The 27723-nt window shown below is 33.6% G+C and overlaps 4 protein-coding genes across 10 annotated transcripts in view; 2 read left to right on the plus strand and 2 right to left on the minus strand.

Annotated features, from left to right (window-relative positions):
• Positions 1–501: 501 nt before the first annotated feature.
• LOC126722234 (uncharacterized) lies at positions 502–1428 on the minus strand. The gene is made up of 2 exons (XM_050425391.1): positions 1221–1428; positions 502–1109 (listed from the first exon to the last, which is right to left on the minus strand). Exons 1-2 carry the CDS (start codon positions 1426–1428, stop codon positions 502–504), a joined length of 816 nt encoding a protein of 271 aa, XP_050281348.1.
• A 2207-nt stretch (positions 1429–3635) lies between these two features.
• LOC126723088 (nuclear pore complex protein NUP62-like) overlaps positions 3636–27723 on the minus strand; it is a 124447-nt gene continuing 100359 nt past the window's right edge. For 2 of the 5 annotated variants that reach the window (XM_050426350.1, XM_050426349.1), the window contains exons 8-9: positions 24079–24177; positions 23019–23323 (exon numbers count right to left, since the gene is read on the minus strand). In XM_050426350.1, the coding sequence (XP_050282307.1) occupies positions 23216–23323; positions 24079–24177 (207 nt within the window). In that variant the 3' untranslated portion in view covers positions 23019–23215. Of the gene's footprint in view, positions 3759–4604; positions 4704–8024; positions 8144–22563; positions 22620–23018; positions 23324–24078; positions 24178–27723 lie in introns of those variants that run through there. The other 3 variants (XM_050426351.1, XM_050426356.1, XM_050426355.1) reach the window with 3 other exon arrangements.
• The window catches only part of LOC126723089 (uncharacterized), a 91274-nt gene continuing 81486 nt past the window's right edge, over positions 17936–27723 (plus strand). For both annotated transcript variants that reach the window (XM_050426362.1, XM_050426361.1), the window contains exon 1: positions 17936–18240. In XM_050426362.1, the coding sequence (XP_050282319.1) occupies positions 17936–18240 (305 nt within the window). The remainder of the gene's footprint in view (positions 18241–27723) is intronic.
• On the plus strand, positions 18429–21763 carry LOC126723093 (uncharacterized). 2 transcript variants are annotated; one of them, XM_050426368.1, is made up of 5 exons: positions 18429–18444; positions 18556–18636; positions 19568–19712; positions 20113–20206; positions 21380–21763. In XM_050426368.1, exons 2-5 carry the CDS (start codon positions 18587–18589, stop codon positions 21529–21531), a joined length of 441 nt encoding a protein of 146 aa, XP_050282325.1. In that variant the 5' UTR covers positions 18429–18444; positions 18556–18586; the 3' UTR covers positions 21532–21763. The 2 variants fall into 2 exon arrangements, with proteins under 2 accessions (XP_050282325.1, XP_050282326.1); XM_050426369.1 differs by lacking the exon at positions 18429–18444 and having other exon boundaries at positions 19574–19712.

Raw genomic sequence — 27723 nt, forward strand, 5'->3', positions numbered from 1 at the left:
ATGCATAACAAAATACTGAAAACTGAAAATACTCTTAATTCAACTATCATATTTTTAACTCAAATACTTAGAACCTGTCATATCCAATAACTCAAATAACTCAGAACCTATCATATCCAATAACTCAAACAACTCATATCCAATAACATTTTAACTCAAATACTTAGAACCTGTCATATCCAATAACTCAAATAACTCATATCTAATAACATTAACTCACACAAATAACTTACACAAATAACTCATATCCAATAACATTAACTCACACAAAACCCATTGAATTAAACATAATTGAGCTTGTCACATACTTGATGACAAATAGTACTTAAATTTAATACAACAAAACAATTGGCTAATACTAAACTTAACATAACAAAACAACATAGCCAATGAGTTTTAATGGTAGCTTCATAAAAACAAAATGAAACAAATAAACCAAATCAAAAGTTTTAATGGCAACTCCATAAAGAAAATGAGACAAATAAACAAAACCAAAAGTTTTCATGACTTTCCTTGTAATTGCCATAAATGCTCAACGAGATTCATTTGGAGTTGAGAATGAGCTTCTCGATCCCTAATGCATTGATGAACTTGAATGAATTCCGTAAATTCATTTGTTGGCTCACGTGACATTGGTGTACATGAAATCTCATCAATTTGTTCATAATCTAAGTCCACTGCTTCAGCTTCATCTCGCTCATCTTCAATAATCATGTTATGAAGAATTATGCACGCTTTCATAATGTCATGTAGTGTTTCATGATAGAAAAACCGTGCAGGTCCACGTACAATAGCAAATCGTGCTTGAAGCACTCCAAATGCACGCTCTACATCCTTCCTATATGCCTCCTGAGCTTTTGCAAATAATTTTTTTTTTGCTAATAGTGGCCTTGGGATTGTCTTCACAAATGTTGACCATTGTGGATATATGCCATCGGCAAGATAATATCCCATTGTGTAATCCTCACCATTAATTGAGTAATTAACTGCAGGAGCACGTCCTTGTGTAAGTTCAGAAAATACATGAGACCGCTCCAACACGTTAATATCATTGTTTGATCCAGGTAACCCAAAAAATGAGTGCCATATCCAAAGATCATATGAAGCCACTGCTTCCAAAATAATACTTGGCTCACGAATATGACCACAATACATCCCTTTCCATGCAGTTGGACAATTTTTCTATTTCCAATGCATGCAATCAATACTTCCCAACATGCCTGGAAATCCACGGTTTTGGCCATGGGCTAACAATCTAGCGATGCCTTCATTGTTTGGTGACCTCAAGTATTCCTCTGAAAAAATAGCAACCACTGCTGCAACAAATTTTTTCAAACTAGTTATTGCAGTGGTTTCTGCTATTCTCACATATTCATCCATAAAATCAGCCGCTACTCCATAAGCAAGCATCCTAAGTGCAGCGGTCATCTTTTGAAGGGGAGATAGACCAAGCTTTTTGGCAGCATTTCTTTTTTGGGTAAAGTAAGGTTCATAAGCTTCTACCCTAGATAAGATTCAGAGAAAAAGAGAACGTCTCATTCGAAATCTCCTTCGAAATAAGTTGGGAGGATATACAGGTTCTTCGGCAAAGTAGTCATCATAAAGCCTTCTATGGCCTGCCAAATGATTACGTTCAATATACCGACGATGCTTACGTTGTGGTGTCGAACCCGTGAGAAGTTTTATAATTATCTCATCTTCATCTGAGTCATCATCAAGCAATTTACGAAAAAAAGAACGACCCATGGAGATAAACTATAAGAAAACATTAGAAAGCAATTATCAATATAGATGCCATATATTTTGTAGGAATGTAAACAAAACAAGTCAGTATTAAAAATTAGGGGAATGTGTAAGCATTACATTTTATCAGCTTAGTTGCACACTTTCACAATGCTCTATATTGCTTACTTTTGACTATCAAGAAAAGGAAAGAAAACAATTTTGTGTTCAAGGAGAATACACCAAAAAGAACCCAAAAAAAAAAAAAAAAAAAATCTACATGTTGCAAAAAAAAACTAGCCCCCATATAGATTTGATTCATTTTATCTTTTGACTATTGTTTTGTAGAGACTTATAGTAGCTCAACTAGTGGGGAGTTCAGAAAGTGAGGTTATCTAACATTAGCTCATGAAATTTCTCTCTTATAGTATATGTGAATTCTACATATATAAATCCACAATGCTATGAGAGGTTATCTAACATTAGCAACATGTTGCAAAAAACTACTCATAACACAGGTCACCAACTTCCCTTTTCATCAAGCACATGTCCAAAACAACGTCCCAAATCCTTTTAATAATAAAAATATTAAAAAAAAAAAAAAACATGCACAACACAATAGGTCAAATCTGGTAGCCAAATCTAATCTCAATATGAAAGCTTGAACCTGGTATGTCTATCACAGCACATTAGTTTCACTCACTCCTAACCTCCCTAGACATTGAATCCTAGTTTTCAAAGTTGTTCTAGGGATATGATTCAAAATCAATGGCCATTAGAACAACTACGAGAAACACACTCTCCAATCCCTCAAACTAACATAATTTATTTTCAAAATGTACATATTTCTGCTCTAACATACAATCCAAAATATCACTAGAGAGGTAATATTAATAAGAGGCAGCTCTCCAGAGCTCCAATCATAAATAAACAAACATCAAGTCTAGACATTATCACACAAAGAACAACAAATCTAGATAGAATTATGTATAAGAACAAGCTTTGATACAAAAACTGATGTAGCACCACTTCAACAAGAGAAGAAAATAAAATGGTCAAACTTATTTATAATTTTAAAAAAAAAAAAAAATTAAGGACTAGTCTGTCACGTGGGCTGTAGTTCAAACCTAATTCTTTATTCTTTCTTTATCAAGCAACTAGGTAGAAAGTATTTTCAATTCCACATGGGATGGGGTCCAATTTGGTGTTCTTCTGGAAAACTCTAAAAGGCATGCTGACAGTAACATCCATTCTTTTATTAGTTTTGTTTAACAATATGAAACACAAATGTTTTTTTTGGTAAAACATTATCATACTTCTAATTTTATTTTTCCTTCTTTTTGTGTTCTCAAACAGAACCATGAACCATGAACAGGTTGTGTTGAATCGAGTGGTTACTTTTTTTTTTTCTTTTCTTTTTTAGGTTTTCTTTCAGATTTTCAGGTGAAAATCTGAAAATCTAATTAGGGGAAAAAGGGAGATTTACCACTGCTTAGTTTTTAGAAGTTAAAAATAAATAAATAAAACTGAATCAATCTCATATTCTTTTAACAAGTTACATTGTGCCAAAGGTTAATACCAACCGCTTTCCTTTCATCATAATAATATATAATCAACATGATGATTATCTAAGGCTCTGAGCCTTGAGTTAAATACTCTACCATCAAGGGAAACAGAAAGCAAAAAAAAAAAAAAATACTCTACCATCTGTTTCGGTGAGTTAAATACTCTACAATCTAATTTCACTGCTAGAGATTCTTAAAATGCTATTAAAGAGAATATCTATTCCTAAAAAGGAAAAACATCAATAGACACTACAAATGCATTTAATGCCTGAAATACACAGGTATAATGAAACCTTTTCCACTGCATTCATTTACTAATCTTGACAGTACAAGCCGATTTTTTTAAAAAAAATTTGAGGTAGTTTACAATTCCAGATATCAGGACTTCCAGAACTTTGGACCCATCAGTTCGCGATTTGCAGCAGAACCTTGGCTAGCAATTTTCTGAATACGTGAAGAAAATTCTTCGGGCTGATTGCATTGAGGATGGTCAGTACACTTGCAATTTGCAAATTATCAAAATAACATGTACATGTTCCATTGAGAATAATTATAAATGCATGTGAAAATTTTTTTGTATCCAGCAATTCCAGAATTTTCTTCTTTCCCTTCCCATTGAGCTGCTTCATTTTTTTGGTAAGGAAGGGGTGGGGGGGGGGGGGTTGTTGTTTTGACTATTGCTGGGGATTATAAATTGTTCATGTGGAAAGTAATATTTAAAGCAGAACAGTCGCTCCTAGTGCAAAGAATTGCCAGAGTACTGCTATAAATATACTGGGGAAAATTATGTTTTTTTACAACATGAACTACATACATGAACCAAAAAAAAAAAAAAAAAAGGTTGCAGCCAGAAGGGTCTTTTTGGAAGAAGGGGGGTTATGTGAAAAAAAAAAAGTGCATATATCTTAACCTTTTCAAAAAATATTCCAAAATAGTACATGTAAATAACAGAATTTTATATATAAAAGAGCTAATCCACATTTCATGAAAGCCTTAACAAGTATTGAGATTTGTCAACAATTGATCTCCCTGTTTCTTAGCAAGATTTGATCTTAAAACCTACCAACCCCCATCCTACTTACAACTTGAGCTAAAGCCCAAGGCTTTGGCAATGATAGACAATCAATACTAGCTAGTGGAACCAGGTAATGGAAGCCATAACCACTTACAGCAATAATAGGAAACAAGGATAAAGCAACTCTTTAGCAATCTTTTATATAAGTGCAATTTTTTTTTTCATTTCTACACATAATAATTACTAATAAAAACTACCAAGTGCAGCTATTGCCATAGATTAATACAACATAGGATACTAACCTTCTCATCAACCCACATTAAAGAACTTAGTTGATTGTTTAAAATCCGGACAACTACATCTAAAGGAGTCATCCCATCAACTGCCTCAAGTTCTCCTCCCTAAATGAAATGTTAAGGTAGGTATCACTCGTTTGCATCTGTAAGAAAAAACTTGTCAAGGAGTGGAAACATTGAACTCAAAGTATTTACCTGGTTGGCATTTAGGGTCTGAATAAGTGATTTGATCTGTTCTGTCATCTACTCTAATTCCCTCTCTATAAATTCACTGTTCATACGTGTATTCCACACCCCAAAAAAATATACAATGACATTGATATATTAGAATGGGGACGGACAGAGAGATAGCAATATATACACAACCAGAATCTAGAAATTTTTTTACTGTAAAGTAGGCTTCTGCAGACATATAACCTTAAACCATCAACCTGAATCCAACCTAATTATGAACTATGAAGCAGGCAACAGCTGTGCTTTATGTGGGACAGCCTAGTCAATAGACTGAAAGCCGAATAAGAAATGCATATGGATTGTGACAAAGAATGGATGCAATCAAACTAAAAAGATTAAGATAAAGTATGGTAAGCCACATGAATCTATTAGTTTTACTCCAACCAAATCAACAAAAATAGTACTTACATTGCATTTATTAATTTTCAGGAATCTATTAATTCACGCATATTGACGTGGATTTTGGATGCCACAAGAGCAACAGGTATAGAGCTCATTGAGAAATTTTTGTCTCTAGTGAACGAGCTATTTCAACCTCCTAAGAGGAACAATCCCACAGAAGGAAACAAGGAGCAGATGGAGGAAAAAGTTAGATCATCATTGCTTCTCTCTGTTGTGATCATCCTGATTGCGGTATATAAGAAAGCACAAGAATCTTGAAGAAGAAACAGAGTGCTAGAGAGAAAGAATTGAAGTTGAAGAAATATTGATTTCAACTAACTGAATGAATCTGTACAATCTCTGTGACTAAATACAAAAACAGAGCAAAGAAAAATATCCCAAATTACACGGGGACAGTTATAGCACGTGTGTTTGGTTAGTTACTCCACGTGTGAACACATCCTACTTAAATACATTATAAACTACAGGTAGCTTTAGACACTAAAAGCACAGAACTACAACAAACATACTGCACTGGTGTCGTTTAGTCTGAAACTTCATTTCTTCGTTTCTTTCTTCTTTTGCTTTATCCCTTTTCTTTCTTTCTGATGTGAGTCACAACTTTGATAGTATTAGTTATAAAGTTTTTAGATTCCACTAAGCATTTATGTGTGTCACATCATGATAGCATCTTGATTCTGAATAGTTTGCCATAAGGTAATATAAACAGAATTTCAGTGCTAGCTACCACCGCACATCTTTAGTGCGATGGTTACACATATACACAATGTGGGGGATTTTTGGCATTTAGCCTGAATTTGGAAACAATTTTGTTAGTCAACAAGTTTTGTAAACATGTTTGTTAAGTAGTATTTTTGAGTCTATGAGACTCAAGATCAATGAAGGAACTTGAGTCTCTTCCTTAAAGAAAACCAAGTGAAAAACTCAAGCTTACCACCGATCCTTCCTTCTTCTCTTTAGATCAAGCCCAAATTGGGCATTGGAGGCCGAAGCTACTTCTCTCCAAATCTGCAAATCTGATCCTTTGGTGCTTCTTTGCAGGGATTCTCTCTTTCTTCTTCTCACTTGAGATGTTATTTAATAAATATGTTTGGTTTTCTTGTCAACTAATGAAATTGTTAGTAAAATCAGGCTAAATGCCAAAAACAAATTCCGGAATGTGTAAGAGTAATTGTCATCAAATTTCCACTACAATCTTAATCCCCAAAAATAAAAATTTCTCTAGAATTTAATAAAGTGTAAACAAAACTTTACTAGTTATCTGGAATTTAATCTTTCTTCCCTTTTCTTAATGGGGGAGTTAACTACTTTCATATAGTTCTAATTAAGTTCATCCCATGTGCTGCCTTTAAAGAAACCAAATAAAGCAAAGACAAGAGTAAGACATTCAGAATAGCCAGTCGTGGTAGTTAGGATAAAAGAAAACGTTGGAATTGTGCTTTTGAGAGCATTGCCCACGCACAAAAACAAATTGTACAAAATAAGTTGTTCTATTATTAAGAGGTTTTAGAGCTTCACAACAACCAATTGCTGCAATTAATTCGCTTGCACACATCCATGTCTTTTATTTCCTCTACGAACTAAAATATCCACAACAAATTGTTTTTCCTCTTCCCTAATTTATCTTCTAATTTTTTACTTCAGTTATAAATTTTCATGGAATATACTTTCTGTATATATATTGTGGTTCTGTTTCTAAGTTTTATTTAGATATAATACGGTTTATTCCTTTGAAACAGATGATGGGGTTTTGTGACTTGGACATGATGGGAGGTTTGAGGATTGGTAAATGTGTTAGGAATCAAAATCTTGTGCTTATTTCGCTTACCTAAAATAAATGAAAAAGGAAAAACCCAATGCATGCATATTCATCCCAGCACCACCAGAAGATTTTGATTCATTAGAAAATTTAGAATCCACACCACACATGCATGTGTCTCTCACGTGCTTGAAAATGGTTGCCTCATCAGATAATAATCTTTGGCAAAACTTAAATATTTACAAAGCCGTGGGAAACACGGATCAACAGCTAGTATAAGTTTAAAAGTCAGATGATATATGTATTTTTTTTTAGTAATATTTAGAGATTTTTTCGTGATGAAATCATTAATAATAGCCTTAAAAGAAAAAGTCATAATTTTGATATTTTTTTTGAGTGTAGGTGCGAGGAAATCAAAGAAAGCTCAATTGGACGATCCAAACGGAAACAAATTCTGGATTTTACGAGAAAACAGAACCCCAGATTTTGGTTAAAGTTGTCACCGTTAGTGTCCTCAATTTCTCTCATTTTCTCAATGCCAACATAGTTTTCCTGTTCAACATACAATATATCTCTTTTTATTTTCCCTTTTCATAAACTGAGCACACGGAAAGACCAATTGTTTGAACCTCTTCATCTCCTCAACCACGACAAAGCGATCCGCCTCCTCAAGGTCCTCTCTTCTCTTATGCAATAATGCTTTGTGTGAATTCTCTGTTTTTTTTTCCCCTTATTAAATTTGTATTTAGTTTGAGTTCAATTTCTATTCCAATGATGAGAAAATTGATGGAAAATAAAAGGAACGTAAAATTTGTATAAGCATTGCATAAGAGGAAAAGAGAGGACCTTGAGGTTGCGGATCACAATGTCAAGGTTGAGTAGATGAAGAGCCTCAAACTATTAGTCGCAGATAAAACTTTAGAGAGTAATGGTGACTAACTTTAGAGAGTTCAGGGAAGTTCCACGAAGTTTCCTCTACTGTAGTGTTCTACTTTAGCCCACTTCCACTTCCAGGGAAAATTATCTCATGGAGCGAGGTAGTTTACAATTCCAGATATCAGGACTTCCAGAACTTTGGACCCATCAGTTCGCGATCTGCAGCAGAACCTTGGCTAGCAATTTTCTGAATACGTGAAGAAAATTCTTCGGCCTGAAGGCATTGAAGCTGCTCAGTGCACTTGCAGTATATTCCATATTCCATAGAGAATAATTATAAGTGCATGTTAAAAATGGATGTATCCAGCAAATCCAGATTTTTCTTACGCTCCCATCACTTTATGCTGGGTTCATAAAATGTTCAAGTGGAAAGTAATATTTAAAGCAGAACAGTCACTTCTAGCAAAGAATTGCACTACTATAAATGCACTGGGGAAAATTATGTTTCCTACAACATGAGCTAGATACACAACAACGAAAAAAAAAATGTTGCAGCTTGCAGGGTCTTTTTGGAAGAAGGGGGGGTTATATGTGAAAAAATTAGTACGTACATCTTAACCTTTTCAAAAAAATTCCAAAATAGTAACATGTAAATAACTGAATCTTATATATAAAAGAGCTAATCTGCATTTCATGAAAGCCTTAACAAGTATTGAGATTTGTCAACAATTGATCTCCTTGTTTCTTAGCAAGATTTGATCTTAAGACTTACAAACCCCCATCCCACTTACAACTTGAGATAAAGCCCAAGGCATATTGTAAACGATAGACAAATCTTCCAACATTACTAGCTCGTGGAAAAAGGTAATGGAAACCATAAGCACTGGCAGCAATAATAGGAAACAAGGATAAAGCAACTCTTTAGCAATCTTTTTTATAAGTGAAATTTTTTGTAGAAGTAGTAGCTAGTAGTAGTACAATTATGCTTCTTTTTTGTGATTATGCACGTTTTCTATTTTTGTAATATTGAAAAATCTGCATCTAAATTCTAATGCCAGTTTAATAAAGAAAAATCAACTATATCACTGCCTTATCTCTATTTTGGTGATCTTTTGTTAAAAGTTTTTAGTCCTAATGATTCAATTTGGAAGACTACTTTAAGTTCTTATTGAAATTAAATTTTTAGGTTGCTAATTTGGCTTATTTGGAAATAATTTACAAATAAGAGAGCTCATATATGGGCAGGACTAATGACTCAGCTTAATTCTTTAATTAGTATATAATACAAATTTGAAATTTTTTTGAAGTAGTTCTCTGAAGCATATAATATATAATTTTTGAAGTGCTATGAAGCAATGTGATCCAGTGACATTACCAAGTCTCTATGAGAAAGGTTTCAAAAAGAGGTCTTTCTGCACATGATGAGGTAACGTTTTTCATATAAACACCAAATCATGTGGCCCTACCAACTTTCACGATCTACTCATTTCACATGCATATAGTATTCTTAAATCTTAAGTTCTCCAAAAGAAAATATGCATGTTATAAAAGAACTAAATAGAACGTCCAAGGAGAAAGGTAGGACGACAAAGCAGTACAGTAAACACTTTGTAAAGAAAAAGTTCGGCTCAACGCAAAGCCAACTCGGAATAATCTATATTTTTCTTCATTGTTTCTAGTAAGAGAAAGTTTAGAGATACCCAAATCTACAACATGATTAAGTATCCCTTTGTGATTGGTGAACTTAAAGTTTGCTTTAATTAAATTCATGTGATGGTCCCACGTGTAAGTCCTAAAATCCAATCACACAATGAAACCCAAGCAAGTTGTGAATGACCTAATCACTTCTCAATGCCTTCCACTTTTGATTTTCTTCATAGGCCCTCCCTCCCAAAACTCAGCCGTTGAAAAACACCTACCAAAAAACATTGAAGTATATTCAAATTGAACGTGCACCCAAAATAGGCATGGCAATGTGATTTAAAACATGTTTATTTTCAAGGATGTTTAGCTCACAAACTTGTTTTCCTATCTATTTATCAATATTTACACAAATACATGTATATTCTCTAAGCCTGCTTATGAACCATTTCCTAATCCTACTGTTCATTCACTTTTAGAAAACTAGAAGTCTAGGAGCCCTCTATGTACACATTTAACCATTAAAGTAAGTCCAGTTGTTCCAAGACTTAAGAAATTCCACTAAAATCAAGTGATCTATCCAAGACTTAAGGAAATGGAGAATGTGAATGAAGGAGAAAGAACGAAAGAGAAAAATGGAAATGAGATGATGGGGAGAGAAGGGGATACCTGTTGTTTGGCAAGCTGCTGTAAGTTTTCGATGAGATCTTTAATACGGTCCTAGAAAAATTCATGATTTATTCTTAAAAAAAAAATTCTAACAATTCATAAGATCAGATAAGTCTTATAGTATAACCCTTCGATTCAAATAATCAAATTCTTGGATCGCCACAATAAGTCTGGGCTCCCCCCAGTTCCTCATTCGGACCCTTTTTTACAGTGAAAGAACCTAGTAGATTCCTCCGCAATAACTAATTGCGGGTATGAAAAAGCTTTTGGTAATGAAAGACTTGACTCTTATTACAAATGAATTTCTGAAAATTCTTTTTTATTTCTATAGATTTAGAAAAAGAATTTCGTGGTGTCAAAATAAGGTATGTGGTATAAAAATGGAGAATCTATTATCTTTTTTTTCCAAAAAAAAATGATCTTGGAGATTGTGTAATGCTTACTCTTAAACTATTTGTTTACACAGTAGTTTTCACAAATTTACAAATCAATTAATTTTCAAATTTCAATTGGACAACCACCGCGCACTCTTGGTGTGGTGGTCATTCCACAAGTATAAATGTTTGTTGAGTGTGGGGGGCAAGGTCCGGGGTCGAAGTTTCTAGAAGGGAGCTTCACACACATATGCACTTAGATTAGATTAAAGTAGAAATTCTATCTTGTAAAAAAAAAAAAATTCTCAACTGGACAAGTTTTTTCTTTGTCACATACTGAATCATTTATAGTTTTTAGATTTTACCAAAATCTTATAGTAGAGCAGTTTTCGGTTTTATATTTTAGACTTTCCATATTATTATTTTCATGTCTTTAACTTCAACATGTTGCTGTTGTTAGTTAGTTAGTCAAAACTTTATTATTATTTTATTTTTTTAATTGTACAATATTGCCCTTTCATTTTTTTAATATATATATATATATATATTTTTTTTTTAAAAGGATGATTATGGTATAGGTGATCACAAATTGGTCAAACTCAAGTTGCACCTAAACCCATCACTTAGCGTAAATATGTATGGGCATCAAAGGAAGTAGGAACTCATTCCCACAAAGATCAATGGGAATGTCGACCCAAGTATAAGAACTAGGTTTAGTTGGTCTCATTGATTTCAACAATTGCAACTTTGATGATGGCGTGAAATTGAAAATATTGGAAGATTGAGAGGGATCAAGAAAATCAATCAGGGTTAGCATCAATGAGAGTAACCAACCTTAAACCAAAAGTTTGAGAGTATGAAAGGTAAAGAAAATGGAAGAGGATAAGGGGAGAAAGAAATCCATGTAATAAATAATATTAATGCATCACATGGTTCTCTTTATTTTGTTTCCTTTTTAATAAAATAAGTGACAACTCCATATAAAACCCTCAATTTATTGGAAAAATATAATTAATCAAACCGTTATTTTGAGAGGCACCAACATGACCCCATTCGTTCACACTGGTTGGCCCTAATAGAAACAAATAGGTGGGGGACATAGTCTCTCACATCAAACAAAACTTAGAAGCGAAAAATTATGATTTTGAGAGAAAATGCTTATACATGAACCGATTCTTCATGCGATCACTCACAGTCTCTAGTGGCACACTCTCTCTTCTGCCAAGCTAGGCAATTCAATTCCATCCCTAATTATCAATATTGAATTTTAGTTGTCAATTTTCAGAATCATAGTCTGTGGAATATTGAATTTTAGTTGTCCATCTTCAGCATGCATTGGAGCCCATAGAAATTAAGACTCAATTAAAACTTGGTGTGGTTGACTTAGTAAATAATAAATAAATTACATTTTACACATTATTATTATTATTATTTCCAATTTGGACCCATAACTTCAAAGGTTTTAAATTACAGTCTTACATGTTTTTAAAAATATAGGCTTTGATTTGAAACCTTTGGAAGTTCGAGATTTAAGTTTATATGACTCTTGTGGGTTTTAGTTAACTTAATTGGTAAAGTTTTTGATAATTAGATAAGATATTTGGAGTTCAATCTTAGCCTATACAAAAAACTGCTTGGTTTATTGGTCTAACAATGAAGAGTTATCATCAAAAGCAGACATCATAGGTTGAAATTCTCTTTAAAAAAAAGGTTTATATGACCCCTAATTTATAAACTATTTGGTTTAAAATATAATTTATCTTCTTCTTATTTCTTTTTCCCATCCCTCCTTTTATTTTGTCTTATCTATATCTATATATTACTAAAAGTTGAAGCGTGAGTTTAATGTTGTTGCGCTCACGTTGCACTACATCAGTGGCCATGTCATTCCAATTTTTATTATTATTATTATTATTTTTTTTTGTCCTACAATTTGAAAATAGTTTTTACAAATTTCAAAATAATAGTAACTCTGCATAATAAATCTCAGCCCTATAATAAATCTATATAATAAATCTCAGCCCACTTCTTATCTATTTACTTCCACTATCAAGCCCAACCCAAGGCCATTTCAGCTTAAAGGGAAAAAAAAAAAAAAAAAAAAAAAAAAAAAAAAAAAAAAAAAAAAAAACGAAATCGTGGAAGGTGGAACCCTAAAGGGGTTTGCGTGAGAAAACAGAGAGTTTGAAAAATATAACGTGGAAGGGTTTTGTGTGAGAAAACAAAGAGTTTGAAAAATATAACGTCATACTGGCATGCTGCTCAAAACAAAGATTCTGAAACCGTGAAGGCCAGGAAAATTTGATACCATTTGAAACCGTTGAAATCTCCTCACCTTCTTGCTCTACGGTTTCACAGTAACGACAGCCTATCTGAGTTCCTTCCTTCCTGTCTTCCTCTCCTCACAGTGTATAAATATTGACAGAATGTGGCTACTTCGGTTTAGGTATCTCTAAATCTCAATTCTTTTTGTGCTCCATTCTTATTTCTTTTGCTTGATGGCTTTTGTTTCCCTTATTACATTTTGTTATATGGATTGGTAGTAATGGTTTGCTGCTCCGTTTTGAACACATAACTCAGTTTTTGAGATTATAAGGAAGATAAACACACATTCAAAATTGAATCTTTATTATTGGTTTAAGAGTTTAGGTCTTTGACAGAGATATAATTGATTAATTGAGAAACAGAGAGAGAGGAGAGAAAGTGAGAGAAAAGCCCTGGAAAATTGAAACGGATGTGGACTCTTTAAGTCTTATCTATATCTCTGCACTGTTCTTGTAATTCACGGGTTTAATGGAGTGTGCTTTGGCAAATTAGAGACTTGTGGGTCAACTTTCATCCAAAACATTGTATCTTGCCACAAACTATTCCATTTTACTTCCAAAATAAAATGTAAAAGTCAGTATTTTACAAAGCCATAGTACTTTTCCTAGGTTGTTTTATTTTTATACTTTCCTTCTTATCGTTTTTTTCTATGTCTTATTTTTATGCTTAAGGGAGGTTTTAATTTATGAAATAAGCTATAGGTGGGATTAATACCCAATTAATTGTGGTGAAATTGTACTTTTGGCTTAGGCAACCATGCCCACTAATCAATTGGAATTAACTTGGAATGTATATGTTCAAAGCCCTATTGTTTTGCAACTTATCTTTTGGAATCCAGGTAGGACAAGCTTAGAAGAGGAGCAGACATTGTAATTGTTTGTTCAATTAGAAATAACAATGAATTGCTTTGCTGTGGTGTGGTGTGGATGATTGTTTTGATTCCTGTGGTTTTAAATTGGAGCTCTGTCTTTTGGTTCAATTCTAATAGATTTAAATTTTGTCACCAGTTGCTTTTTTTTTTTTTTTTAGCACATTCATTTCTTATTATGGTTTGTGTTTTTGTCTCTTCAATTAGAAATAAAACTGAATTGCTTTGGTGGGAAATTCCATTGTTGTGAATCTATTCTGCATTACTTGGAAATAACATAACAGTTGATGAGATCCTATACTGTGTAATTTTAATCTCTAAGAATATGTGAAAGGAGTCCTAGGGTATTATTATTATTATTTTTTTTATTTTTTTTTTCAGATAGTTGTTTGCAAACCATTTTTAATGGTTGCTTTGAATGTCGTGTAAAGAAGAAAATACAGATCTTACTTACTTTATTTACTTATTGTGTTTTTGGTTTGTGAGAAATTAAAAGTTAATTAAGCTGAAATAATGTGTGAACCCAATGACTTGAATATTTGTTACAAAAACTTTAAAATATAAAGAAGCAAAAGCAAAAAAAAAAAAAAAAAAAAAAAGGCATATAGAGCATGTAGGTGAGAATTTGGGGCAGTGCTAAAATGGGCAGTGGAAGCTCCTAACACAAAGTGAGTGTATATGTATTAAAAGCAAAAACAGAGATAGTAAGAAAAACAATACACCCCAAAACATAAAACATTGGATCTTTTTTAGTGTATGTGTATTTGCACATGAGTGTTTGTGTTCATTTTACAATTACAGTTGGCTTTGGTTCTAGATTTAAATTCAGAAATTAGGGCTTAGAAAATAGGATTCTGATATGTGACAATTTTTATTAAATATTTTCGTTAATAAATTTTTTTAAAAAAATTTGTCTCTTTTGGATTTAAATAATTCAGTTTCTTTGTAGAGATGAAGTGGAATCTTTCACAATGTAGAGATTCTAATTTCATCAATGCAAAGGTATTAATTTCTTTTTCTAATATTTCCTTCAATTATGGTTTGTTTCAGTTTCAAGTTGTTGGGGTTTTTAATATTGTCTTTCATTTGAATTTGTTTTAATTTAGGCTAAGGTTTGGGTATGCAATTTTTTGAAATAAAAATTATTTCTGTTAATAAAGAATGTTCATAATTTATTATTGTTTAAGGTCCTCAAATATTGTCAAGAACTGTTTTTCTTTTTTGTTTCTCTAATACTACACAGTAAACTAAAATATGCATTTTTCTTTATAGAAACAGTCCTATAGACAGTGAGATTGACATGTCCTTCCATTTGACTTTTGAATTTGATTGTGATTGTCAATTTTTCATATACTTACTGATATATTTATTATTTCTATGTCTTATTGTGGTACAAATCGAATACTTTAGTGGGGTTTTTCAAACTTGGGCTTCTTCCTCTAGAGGTTGAAGATTCTTCTATTTTTTTTCTTTGGTTTTGGGTTATTGGTTCTGAATTTGCATTACTTTGTTCAATTTCAAAGAAAGTAAAAAATAATTGTATTTTTTTACCAATTTTTTAGTTGAACCTTTATTTTGAACTAAATTATTTATTTTCCTTCATTTTTAACTCAATTTTACTTGACTATTTCGTGCATCGTACGGGTTAGCGACTAGTTATTTGTAACAATAATGGTCACTCACTATAAGGATTACTATTTTAAGTAAATGATTAAATCCTGTGTTGGAGTTTGGACAAAGGAAAGGTACGGTCCTAATTCTTTTTTAATTTGAGACCAAAAGATTTTATAACTTTTCTTTTGGATAGAAATTTATAAATTACTTGTTGGTTTTAAGAACTTTCCTATACACCAGAGACGACTGTGGCTCGCCAATATGATGAGAAGGAAGTTCGACTGGTACCAAAAATAGATTCATGGTGTATATTTATTAACAACTTTGAGCCAATCCCAATCCCAATCCCAAATTCAATTGAATGGATTTTTGTTTTCTTTTTAGAATTAATTGAATGGAATTGATTAAGGCAAAGCATGCATTAACAGAAGAAAAACGTTGATTTGATGCGGTTGTGTACTTGTATAAATGTTAGTGATGTTGAATTTTAATGTTTGACATATTCTTATGGGACCAATATAAGAACATCTTCTTTTTTGAGGGGGACCAATATAAGAACATTTTTTTTTTTTTTTTTTGAGAAAGAATATAAGAACTTAATTCGCAAGTTTGCTGATAAAGTGCATTGATAAAGAGGGGAAAAAGATTTATTTAATTTTTTTTTTGAGAAAGAGATTTATTTAATATTAAAAAGGGAAAAAGCACAAGGAGAGAGTATATTGTAATTTTATATGTTTTAAATAATCTAACCAAAATTATGCATTTTTTAATATTAAGTTAATTTCATTGTATCACTAGCACTTCCACTCCCCAAGATATGATTATTAATACAAGTACCATTAATTATTAATAGTAAAAAAATGGACATGATCAGATCATGGGTGTCTTATCTCCATCACGTTCCTTCTCTGAGAAGGAAGCGGGTGGGCAGAGGCATAATAGAAATAATTTGTCATCCTTATTAAAGATGACTTTAACACTAAAGAGGCAAAGACAAGAAAAAATAGAGGGATGACGATGAAAGTGCTAAAAGAGAGAGGATGAGTGTTTTAGGAATATCTATAAAAATTAGATTATAAAATCATGTGTATAGAAATGACTAAATCGTATATAATATATTTTAAATAATATAATACAGTCAGGTGTGGGTTATTAAAACCTATTTCACCTTTATCATTTCTTCTGAAGGAGAAAACTTGTGTAATACATGTCAGTCCAAGTAAGGTGGGACACTTTTGTCATTCTTATTTGTATTAATAATTTTTTTTTTTGAGAAAAAAAATGTTAGTAATACTAATAGATATTATACTTAATAATAATTTTTTTATATGCTCAATTTCTAAAAAGCTCATTTTAAAAAATATATATTATACTTTAAACGAATTTAGCCAAAAAAAAAAAAAAATCAATTCCAAATCTAACTGTCTTTTGTATCTATAAGATCCAATAGATATAAACATATTATATGATGATTGGTTTTTTTAGCATACGGCAGTTATTTTTTTAGTGAATGTGGAATTCGATTAGAATAAGAGACTCTCAATTTAAGCTAACTGTATTTCCTCAAAAAAAAAAAAAAAAAAAAAAAAGTTTAAGGTCATTTACAATCTCTTGTTTTAAGGAAAGACCTTTTGATTCCAACCACATCGCCTTTGTACATAAGTTTATTTATTTTCATGTTTGAGGGGATATGTGTTTTTATTTATTTGTGGTTGCATCTAAGAATTTGTTTAGGTTGCCTATGTATCCTTGGCGGGGATCAAACCAATTAGTAGTTCTTAAATTGAGGTTTTAGATGTAAAATCCTCAAATACGATTTTGTCCACGTCAAATGATGGATATTTAAGTCAAATATCTAGTATTTAATTAAGCACTGACTTAATTTTGTTTTTGGGTGAGATAATTTATTTTAATCTCAAGGATAAGTCAAGAATCCATGTTTTTATGGAAATTGAACCAAGGATTCTCTTCTTGAGAAATTGAATATCGAAACAAAATTTCCCTTCTTTCTTTTGCTTCTTTGTAGGAATTTTAACTAGTAATGATATTTTTATTGAAGTTCCCAAATTTAATTAAGGGAAAGAAAACTCCTTTGAAGCAATTTTATTTGAGAAGTGCTATGTCTACAATATTTTTACAACAAATCATAAATGGTTAGTTGTTATTGGTTTAAATTTGAACTTACAACTGAGATTACTTTTTTGTCCTAACAATAACAACCAGTAAGAACTTGCCACTTATGATTTGATGTGAAAATATTATGAAAATATTTTTGGACATATCATTTCTCATTTTATATATTTTTATGAACATGTTTTATAAATTGAAAACTTTATTAAATTTTACTCTTTTTTTTTTTTTTTTTTTGAAAAGGAAATTTTACTTTATTGTGACAAACTGGAAAGTTGTCACAATTATTGTCACGATTATAAAGTTTGGTAGGAGTCGTTCTTTCTCACACAGGGTGAGACCCTAATTTTTTTCTTTCCTCCTACTCAACTGTCGAATCCTAGAGAAATCTGGGTCGACCTTAAGTGTAGGTACCCTATCCTTTCCAGATTATTGTTTTGTCAGCATGGACTCGGTTAGTTTGACAGAGGAGGAAGATGAGGTGATCATGGTTCGGTCGGAGCATCGCGAGAAAACTCTAGAAGAGTGGTCCCTCAGTTTGCTAGGAAGGTTTCACACGACCGAACTCATCAACTTTACAGCTGCGGAAAACCATCTACACTCTGCATGGAAGATGGAGGGGAACGATCTAACAATTACAGATGCTGGGGACGGACTGTTTCGGTTTAAATTCTCGATGGAATGCCAATTGAAGTGGGTTATTAACAATGGTCCTTGGAGTTTCGATAATCATATCCTATTACTGCGAAGGTGGGAGAAAGGAATGACGGCCTCTTCGGTTAACTTCCAAACTGTTCCGATGTGGGTGCAAGTGTGGGAACTACCCTTAGATCTGATAAACCAGGAAGCAGGGAGAGCTATTGGACGAAGAATTGGTAGTCATTGAGGTAGATTGTAAAGCCATTGCCTCGGGCGAGGCAAGGTTTCTCCGGGTCAGAGTTGACGTGCCCTCAAGTAAGTAGAAGTAGTAGTACAATTATACTTCTTTTTTGTGATTATGCATGTTTTCTATTTTTGTAATATTGAAAAATCTGCATCTAAATTCTATTGCTCCTATCATTCAAGGACAATAATTGAGGAACGATATCCGGAGATTATGGAGGTTGTTGAATACCTGGAACTTAATGCAACTCCTGCCCTCCAAAAGTGAGTAGAAGTAGTAGTACAATTATGCTTCTTTTTTTGTGATTATGCATGTTTTCTATTTTAACATTGAAAAATCTGCATCTAAATTCTAATGCCAGTTTAATAAAAAAAAAAATCAACTATATCACTGCCTTATCTTTATTTTGGTGATGCTTTTGTTAAAAGTTTTTAGTCCTAATGATTCAATTTGGAAGACTACTTTAAGTTCTTATTGAAATTAAATTTTTAGGTTGCTAATTTGGCTTATTTGGAAATAGTTTGCAAAATTTCTATCTTTGCCGTCAAAAAAAAAAAAAAAGTTTGCAAAATAAGAGAGCTCATATATGGGCAGGACTGATGACTCCGCTTAATTCTTTAATTAGTATGTAATACAAACTGGAAAAATATTTGAAGTGCTATGAAGCATATAATATATAATTTTTACCTAATAATACACTTTCATTTTGGATCATTCTGCAGCTTTTAGCTGCTGTCCAGGTCTGCTATATTGTGAAATTAGGTTATCTGTGCTCAAGATCCCACATACCAAATTAGGATATCTCCATTCTTAAGCAGTATCATGTAACTTTATTAAGACTGATTTGGGCAACTTTCCTATTAGAAGTTAAAACCATGGTTTATTGTTCAAGATAGAACTTCAGAAAGAAGCATTCTTAAAAATTGAGTTTTCTGCTGGAAAAATTTGTGTCCATGATGTCACTTTGAATGATTCCAGTAGTTGATAAGGTCATTTATGTTCTAGCACCAACTTCTATTTCCCAAGTTTAACTTATCTTGGATAAGTTTTAAAACAATACCATGGTCATTGTTAGGTAATTGGCTTTTATTACTTGTATAAATCCTTTACACTGTCTCAATATACATTCCGTAAAAAATAGACTACCCTTAGCTTGGACTACAATTTTTTTGATCAGATTGCATTCATAAACAGTTATAGGCGTGGGAAATCCTTCTCTGCATCAGAGTTGATCAAATGGCTTAAGCAGAAATTGGATTGTTTTGATCCAAAACTATTGCCATCTCAGGGATACAGAAGGCTTTGTGATGCATTTCGATTGCTGCTAACAGTTCTCAAGGTCCAATTCTCCCTTTTGATAATCTTAGAATTTGAAAATTGTTTTAAAAAAAGCATTTCTGACATGATTGGCTCAAAGATGAGTCCTTCAGAAGTGATTGTACTTTACTAAAGTTCCAAACGCCTTGCTCCTATTCATCCCCCTCCTCTTCTTTGCCGACGTTTTGTTTGGATCTATGTTTTTTTTTTATTATCTTTAGACTCTTACTTGTTTCAACTGTAAGGACAATATCATTTCGCCTATGCAAATTTCTTTTCCAATTCAAAAAACCATATATAAATCAAATAATGGGTTTCAAATACTTAAAATTGGAATGTTTTGTTTTTCTTTTCTCTGGACAGACAGCAGGAATCTTTTCCTGCTAATGTATGTCTCTTTAAGGAATCTAACTTGAATGCAGACTCTAGTGGCTTCTCTAGCATCTGGTAAAGCTGATTTGGCTGCGATTTTGAGGAACAAGTTTGTTCAAGAGTTTCAAAGGATACCCTATGCAGGTTTTCACTATTCTCATCACATATTTGGTTTGTGTTAATAGATGCACAGGAAATAAATTCTTTTCTTTTATTTATTTGGCCAAGCGACTCTTTCAATTGGAAAATACTGTCTGTCTTATGGCTAGATGCAACTCTGTTGGTATTGGAGGGGGTAATCACGCCACAACAGTGGTGGCATTCCCTCATATAAAATTTCCTACCTTGTCTCCTAGAGAAGTAGAGTGGTGATAACTTCCAATGCAATTAGTTTCTCTAGTAAATGGATATGACCCTACAGAGGGTTGTGTTTGTTCCTAAAGTTACAACTCTCCGATTGGGTAAAAGGGTGTATAAAAAGGCCCCAAGTATTCAGGCCATTTGATCCCTATCTCCTCTCATTTCTAGAGAAACTCTGCATGTGATTTTCACTCTCATGGGAGTTTCATTTCTCTAGAACCAACCATCTCAACAGTTAAATGGCCTTTGGATATTATGTGTTGGTGGTGGTGTTATCATATATGTTAATAAAATACAACTTTGGACTAGACTTGTAGCACGAAAACATCCAGCAGGTGAATGGAATAGAACTATGGGAAGAAACATGGTTGTGGTTATTTGACACCACAAAAGAGACAAAACAGTTGTGCCCTTGCTGCTATAAAATTTAAGAGTGTGAAAATTATTGTTCAAGGCTTGGTCAATGTATGAATTTAAGAAGAAGCCCTTATGAAAGGCCTCAACAAAACTCGAAGCATTGAATCTTAGGATTTTACTTGTGTGTGTGTGTGTTGTTCAAGACTTTGGCAGTGGTTTTTAGAAGTGCTTTTTAGAGCAATCAGTGGTTTTTTATTTTTTTTATTTTTTAATGCGGGTTTGGATAAAATAAAAATCTTTCTTGCGATTATGATGTTGGATTTGTGGAAGTTGAGATTAACATCTTAAGAGTCTTTTTTAGAGGGCTTGATAACATGTTGGAACAACACCTTAACTCAAAAGCTTACCCCAGAGGGTTTAATCCCACAAAATTTTATTACCACTTGTTACTCTAGTCAGTATTATCCTACGTGAGACTTGATCACTTAACCAATAACATGAATATTCCTATAATTTCTTTCTCATTTCTATAACTAACTTATTCTCATTTTATCCATGTAGTTAATTATGTAAGGATACTAATTTCTAATGAATAACCAGGCTTGGCTATACGTATATTGATGTGGATTTGGGATGGCGCAAAAGCAAAATTTGAGCTCGCTGCGAAATTTCTGTCTCTAATGAAGGGGCTATTTCAGCAGATGGAGGAAAAAATTAGATCATTATTCCCTCTCTCTTTTGTGATGACCTGATTGAGGCTGTGGCTTAAGCCCTACCTGCTCGAATCACCATAGCATAAGCAGAAGAATGCAAGAATAAACCTCATTATTTGATCAACAGTGGGGCACCATTAGTTGATGAGTACCTATTAAATTTCAGCATTTTCCCCCCTGTATTCTATATGTTGCAAAACGGTTATGTTTCCAAATATTTGAACTCCTACATTTGTTTCATAAATAAAATCCTGAAGGCCTTGAAGGAAAACTCACATACTTCCAGTCTCCTATAATGGATATTATCGAGCACGTTTGCCAAGTTAACTTCATCCATAACATTATCTGTTAGCAAATCAGCTTCAGCCTGCAGTATCCAACACCAATTGCACAAGGCTACTTATATGCATCTCAGCTTGTGAACCCTGCATCTGAAAGACGCAGAGGACCAAGTGCTGGGTTTGCTTTTTCTAAATTCATCTATGTTTTTCCACTCACATGAATGAGTTGCTTTCCTATTCTCAGGTCCAAGCAATAATATATTGTCATTACCTCTCTATATAAAAAACTAATTATCTTGACATTACCAAGTCTCCATGAGAAGGCTTCAAAAAAAGGTCTTTCTGCACATGATGAGGTATTGTTTTTCATATAAACACCAAATCATGTGGCCCTACCAACTTTCACGATCTACTCATTTCACATGCATCTAGTATTCTTAAATCTTAAGTGCACCAAAAGAAAAATATGCATGTTATAAAAGCACCAAATAGAACGTTCAAGGAGTAAGGTAGGATGACAAAACAGAACAGTAAACACTTTGTAAAGAAAAAGTTGGGCTCAACGCAATGCCAACTCGGAAATATCTTTATTTTTCTTCATTGTTTATAGTAAGAGAAAGTCTAGAGATACCGAAATCTACAACGTGATTAAGTATCACCTTGTGATTGGTGAACTTAAAGTTTGCTTTAATTAAATTCATGTGATGGTCCCATATGTAAGTCCTAAAACCCAATCACACAATAACACCCAAGCAAGTTGTGAATGACCTTATCACTTCACAATGCCTTCAGCTTCAAATTTTCTTCATAGGTCCTCCGTACCCAAACTCAGCTGTTGAAAAACACCTACCAAAAAACATTAAGTATATTCAAATTGAACATGTACCCAAAATAGGCATGGCAAGGTGTTTTAAAACATGTTTATTTTCAAGGATGTTTAGCTCACAAACTTGTTTTCCAATCGATTTATCAATATTTACACAAATACATTTATATTCTCTAAGCTTGCTTATGAACCATTTCTTATCCTACTGTTCATTCACTTTTAGAAAACTAGGAGCCCTCTATGTACACATTTAACCATTAAAGCAAGTCCAATTGTGTAGCTCAATAGACCTAAAATCTATTGAGCTTGAGCGTTTCAAACATATTAATATAATGTAAGTTAAAGAAAAAAAACAACCCTAATGAGCCCATGGCACCCAGCTACTTAAGGACGGATGCAAGCATAATCACATCTTTCACTGCTAGAGATTCTCAAAATGTTATTAAAGAGAATATCTATTCCTACAAAGGAAAAATATCAATAGACATTACAAATGCATTTAATGCCTAAAAAACAATGGTGCAATGAAATCTTTTCCTCTGCATTCATGTACTAATCTTGACTCAGTACAAGCTGATTCCGAAAAGATTTTTTTTTTTTTTTTCTTTGAGGTAGTTTACAATTCCAGATATGAGGATTTCCAGAACTTTGGATCCATCAGTTCGCAACCTGCAGCAGAACCTTGGCTGGCAACTTTCTGAATACGTGAAGAAAATTCTTCAGCCTGAAGGCATTGAATATGGTCAGTGCACTTGCAATATATTCCATAGAGAATAATTATAAATGCATGTGAAAAATGGATGTATCCAGCAATTCCTGATTTTTCTTACTTTCCCATCACTTTATGCTGGGGTTTATAAAATGTTCATGTGAAAAGTAATATTTAAAGCAGAACAGTCACTCCTAGCACAAAGAATTGCATGAGTACTACCATAAATGCACTGGGGAATATTATGTTTCCTACAACATGAGCTAGATACGCAACAAAGAAAAAACAATGTTACAGCTTGCAGGGTCTTTTTGGAAGAAGGGGTTATATGTGAAAAAATTAGTACGTACATCTTAACCTTTTCAAAAAAATTCCAAAATAGTACATGTAAATAACTGAATTTTATATATAAAAGAGCTAATCTACATTGCATGAAAGCCTTAACAAGTATTGAGATTTGTCAACAATTGATCTCCTTGTTTCTTAGCAAGATTTGATCTTAAGACCTACCAACCACCATCCCACTTACAACTTGAGCTAAAGCCCAAGGCTTTGTAAACGATAGACAAATCTTCCAACATTACTAGCTCGTGGAACAAGGTAATGGAAACCATAAACACTTGCAGCAATAATAGGAAACAAGGGTAAAGCAACTCATTAGCAATCTTGTTTATAAGTGCAATTTTTTTTCATTTCTACACATAATAATTACTAATCAAGATTAACAAGTGCAGCTATTGCCATAGATTAATACAACATAGGATACTAACCTTCTCATCAATCCACATTAAAGAACTTGGTTGATTGTTTAAAATCCAGACAACTACATCTAAAGGTGTCATCCCATCAACTGCCTCAAGTTCTCCTCCCTAAATGAAATGGTATGGTAGGTATCAATCATTGAAATGAAAAAAAATACTTGTTAAGGAGTGAAAACATTGAACTCAAAAGTTTACCTGGTTGGCATTTAGGGTCTGAATAATTGATTTGATCTGTTCTGTCATCTGCTCTAATTCCTTCTCTATAAATTCAGATTGTTCATACCTGTATTCCACACCCAAAAAAACATACAATGACTTTGATATATTAGAATGGGGACGGACAGAGAGATAGCAATATATACACGTTCCCGTAGATTTTGAGCCTCAGGTAAGGGAGATTGATAAGGCCCTAGAATGGAAAGTATCGGAGAATGTTCAACTGTGGAGGGGATTTCTGATTCCCTATCTCCACGTTCAAACGCTTTTGAATCCATGTCTGATGGGGCTGAAATCACTCCACCATATGGGCCAACTCTGGATGGGCCTCTAGCTGAGGAAAATATGGCCTCTTCTGCTTTTGTTTTAGGCCCCGGGTGATGAAATAAGTCAGGTTTCAAACTCAACAGAGGGCGTTGTACGAAAAAACCCCGCAAATCTTCCAAAGGTAAAAATGTTAGTGAGGGCTCTATGGGGACTTGGAAAAGACTGAAAAAAAGAAAAAAAAGAAAAAAAAAAAAGCAGTTTCAAAGGAAGTGGTGATGGGAGATCATCATGAAGATCCTAAAAGGAAATTGGGTGAATTTGAGAACTCTAAGGTGGTAGTAATAGTTGAAGTTAGATGATGCAGTGTCCTTGGGGAAGGTTTTCGAGGATCAATTTGGATCGATGGAGGTTGCTAAGCAACCCCATCGGGAACAATGAATACATTAAGTTGGAATTGTAGGAGGCTTGGAAACCCCCGCATAGTCAACGCACTAAAGAAGATAGTGCAAGCTTAAGCTCCCAGTTTGGTTTTTCTTATGGAAACCAAACTTCCTCTAAAGGCCATGAAACGGATGTTCAATATCAAAAACTCTTTAGGATTGACTTAGGGCATGATAGTTCCAAGTGAGGGGAAGAGTGATGGTCTTGCTTTGCTTTGGAAACCCAATGTCAAAGTGAATGTACAAACTTTTTCTCGCTGGCATATCGATGCCGTCGTTGATTCTAGAGGTTCTACTAGGAAGTGGTGTTTGAAAGGATTCCGTGGAAATCCTGATACCCATGGGAGGCCAGATTCATGGGCACATCTATCCCAACTTGCTACAGCAAGTAATCTCCCTTGGTTGTGTGTGGGAGACTTAAATGAGGTCCTCCGTGTTACAAAGAAGCAAGATGGGTTGGATAGGGCATCTAGGTAGATCAATAACTTCCAGTGCTGTATCAATTCTTGCGGATTGAAGAACATTGGTTACATGGGCTCTTGGTTTACGTGGAGTATGTATCGAAATGACTTGGGTTGGATAAGGGAAAGAATTGATCGTGGTTTTGCAACAATAGAGTGGCTAAATCTATTCCCTAGTGCTAGACTTTATCATTTTACTTCCTCAACTTCTAATCATTGTTGTTTGATGTTAAGAATAAATCAGAGGGTTAAACGTAGGAGATCTAAAAAGCTACTTAGATTTGAGTCCATATGGCTTAAAGATGAAAAATGTGGGGATATTGTGAAGGAAACTTGGGCTGAAGGCGAGCTTATGGGTGTGGGGAATAATTTTACACTTTGTATGGACATATGTAGAGAAGCTCTATCTAGATGGAATATGCAAGAGTTCGGCCATATAGGAAAAAAAACTAGCAAAGGCACAAGAATTACTTCAGGCTTTAGAGGCAAGATCAATGGGGATGTCTAACACTCTAGAAATTGGTTAAAAAAGAGTGACAAAAATACAAGATTTTTTCATGATAAGGCCTCAAATCGTAAGTAACGTGACACTATTCTGGGTGTCATGGACGAGATTAATACATGGCATGAGAATGAGGACAAGATAGCAAAAATCATCACAGGTTACTATCAAAAACTCTTTGCCACATCTCAACCTGTTATCAGTCTGGAGTTTCTTAATGCCATACAACCAAGTGCGACCCTGTAGATGAATCTCATGCTCACCAGAGATTTTGCTGTTGCAGAGGTTAAGAAAGTTCTTGATCGGATGTATCCACTAAAATCATACCCCCTCTATTTTATCAGCATTTTTGGCCAGTTGTTAGGGATAGCGTAGTTAACTGTGTTCTTGATTTTTTAAATACTAGTACAACACCCCTTAATTTTCATGAAACACATATTTTTCTTACTCCTAAGTTTAAGAGCCCCATGAAGGTCTTAGAATATAGTACATGGGTGCTTTGTGGATTGCTAGGGACTAGCAAGATTTAAGTTGGGGGGGGGGGGTGATAATGCCATAAAATATATACTTGTTATATATTTATGTAGGCGTTATCTCTTTATTACTATGCTTAATTTCTATAATTAAGCCCTGATTTGCATTAGTCCCTATCATTTATCTTTACATAATTTTTTGAATAAGATGTCATTCATTGTGTGTAATTTTCTATTTTCAAAAAATCATGTAAAAAAATGAGTTTACAAGAGTTTGTGAGAGAATGGAGGCCAAACTAGAATCAAAGATAAGCTAAAGGACAAAGCTTAAATGTCTAAGTAGGTGCAGCTGGAGTGTTTGGCTCATTTACCATATTTGGAAGCTTCAAATAAGAAAAGAAATCAAAGAGGTAAAATCTGAAAAGGAAAAATCATATTTGAGCACTAATTAGTATCTTGGGCATATATCTCTCCTAAAAAATCCAATTGACTCAAGGCTAGATGAGCCAAAACCATCACTTAAACATCTACAACTTTTCAGTTTTGAGTTTTTCGAAATTCACAATTTTTGAAGGCTGAAATTAATTCATAAATTGCTGCTAAAAATCTAGACGAAAATTAAATAGTAAAAGTTTTATTTTTCTTTGGACACTTTTATGTTAGGGTTTTGGAAGGGAGGTTGTGGAGAACGAATTTTGCAAAGAAAACCTTGTATTTTCCTTTTGTTGAGGCCAAAATGTGAAAAGGAGCTAGGCCCATAGGAATGAGAAAGGGCAGCCCATGGAAAAGAAAAAAAAAAAAAAAAAAAAAATATATATATATATATATATATATATATATATAAGAAGAAGAAAGTTTGGCCCTTAAAAGATGAAAAAGGGGAACCCGGCCTACGGGAAGAGGAAGATAAGTCTTGGGCTATAGAAAAAGGAGGGAGGAAGGAGATTTGGCCCAACAACATGAAGAAGTCATGATACCCAAGGAAGTCCAGTAACAAAGGAAGAATAAGGAACGAATAGGATCTGGGCCCAGGCTACACGAGATATGCCAGCTTAGGAGTGCAGGTCCTTGAGGAGAGCTGGAAGATGCTAAACAGGATGTGGATAGCACAAGATATGGCGTGCTAATTTTAAAGAAGCACGAAAGAAGAAGGAGGTCCTGTCAACATCGATTTCCTGGGATCCAAAAGATAATGATAGAGACATTTTTTGATTTCGGGGTCAACACCTGTTGAAGGAACCTAGGGACCTCGGGCAAGGCAGAAAGGGTAAAACAAGGGTAAAGGTGGTTAGGAG

Source organism: Quercus robur, chromosome 4, assembly GCF_932294415.1.
Source record: "Quercus robur chromosome 4, dhQueRobu3.1, whole genome shotgun sequence".
NCBI classification, from domain to species: Eukaryota; Viridiplantae; Streptophyta; class Magnoliopsida; order Fagales; family Fagaceae; genus Quercus; species Quercus robur.

Excerpts from the sequence above, each read along its gene's own strand:
- LOC126722234 (XM_050425391.1), bottom strand. The coding sequence starts at position 1,428 with ATGACCGCTGCACTTAGGATGCTTGCTTATGGAGTAGCGGCTGATTTT. Across the intron at positions 1,110-1,220 it reads CCAAAACCGTGGATTTCCAG|TGGCTTCATATGATCTTTGG; the intron begins GCATGTTGGGAA and ends TTTTGGAAGCAG.
- LOC126723093 (XM_050426368.1), top strand. The coding sequence starts at position 18,587 with ATGGAGGTTGTTGAATACCTGGAACTTAATGCAACTCCTGCCCTCCAA. Across the intron at positions 19,713-20,112 it reads TGCTGCTAACAGTTCTCAAG|ACTCTAGTGGCTTCTCTAGC; the intron begins GTCCAATTCTCC and ends ACTTGAATGCAG. Across the intron at positions 20,207-21,379 it reads TCAAAGGATACCCTATGCAG|GCTTGGCTATACGTATATTG; the intron begins GTTTTCACTATT and ends ATGAATAACCAG.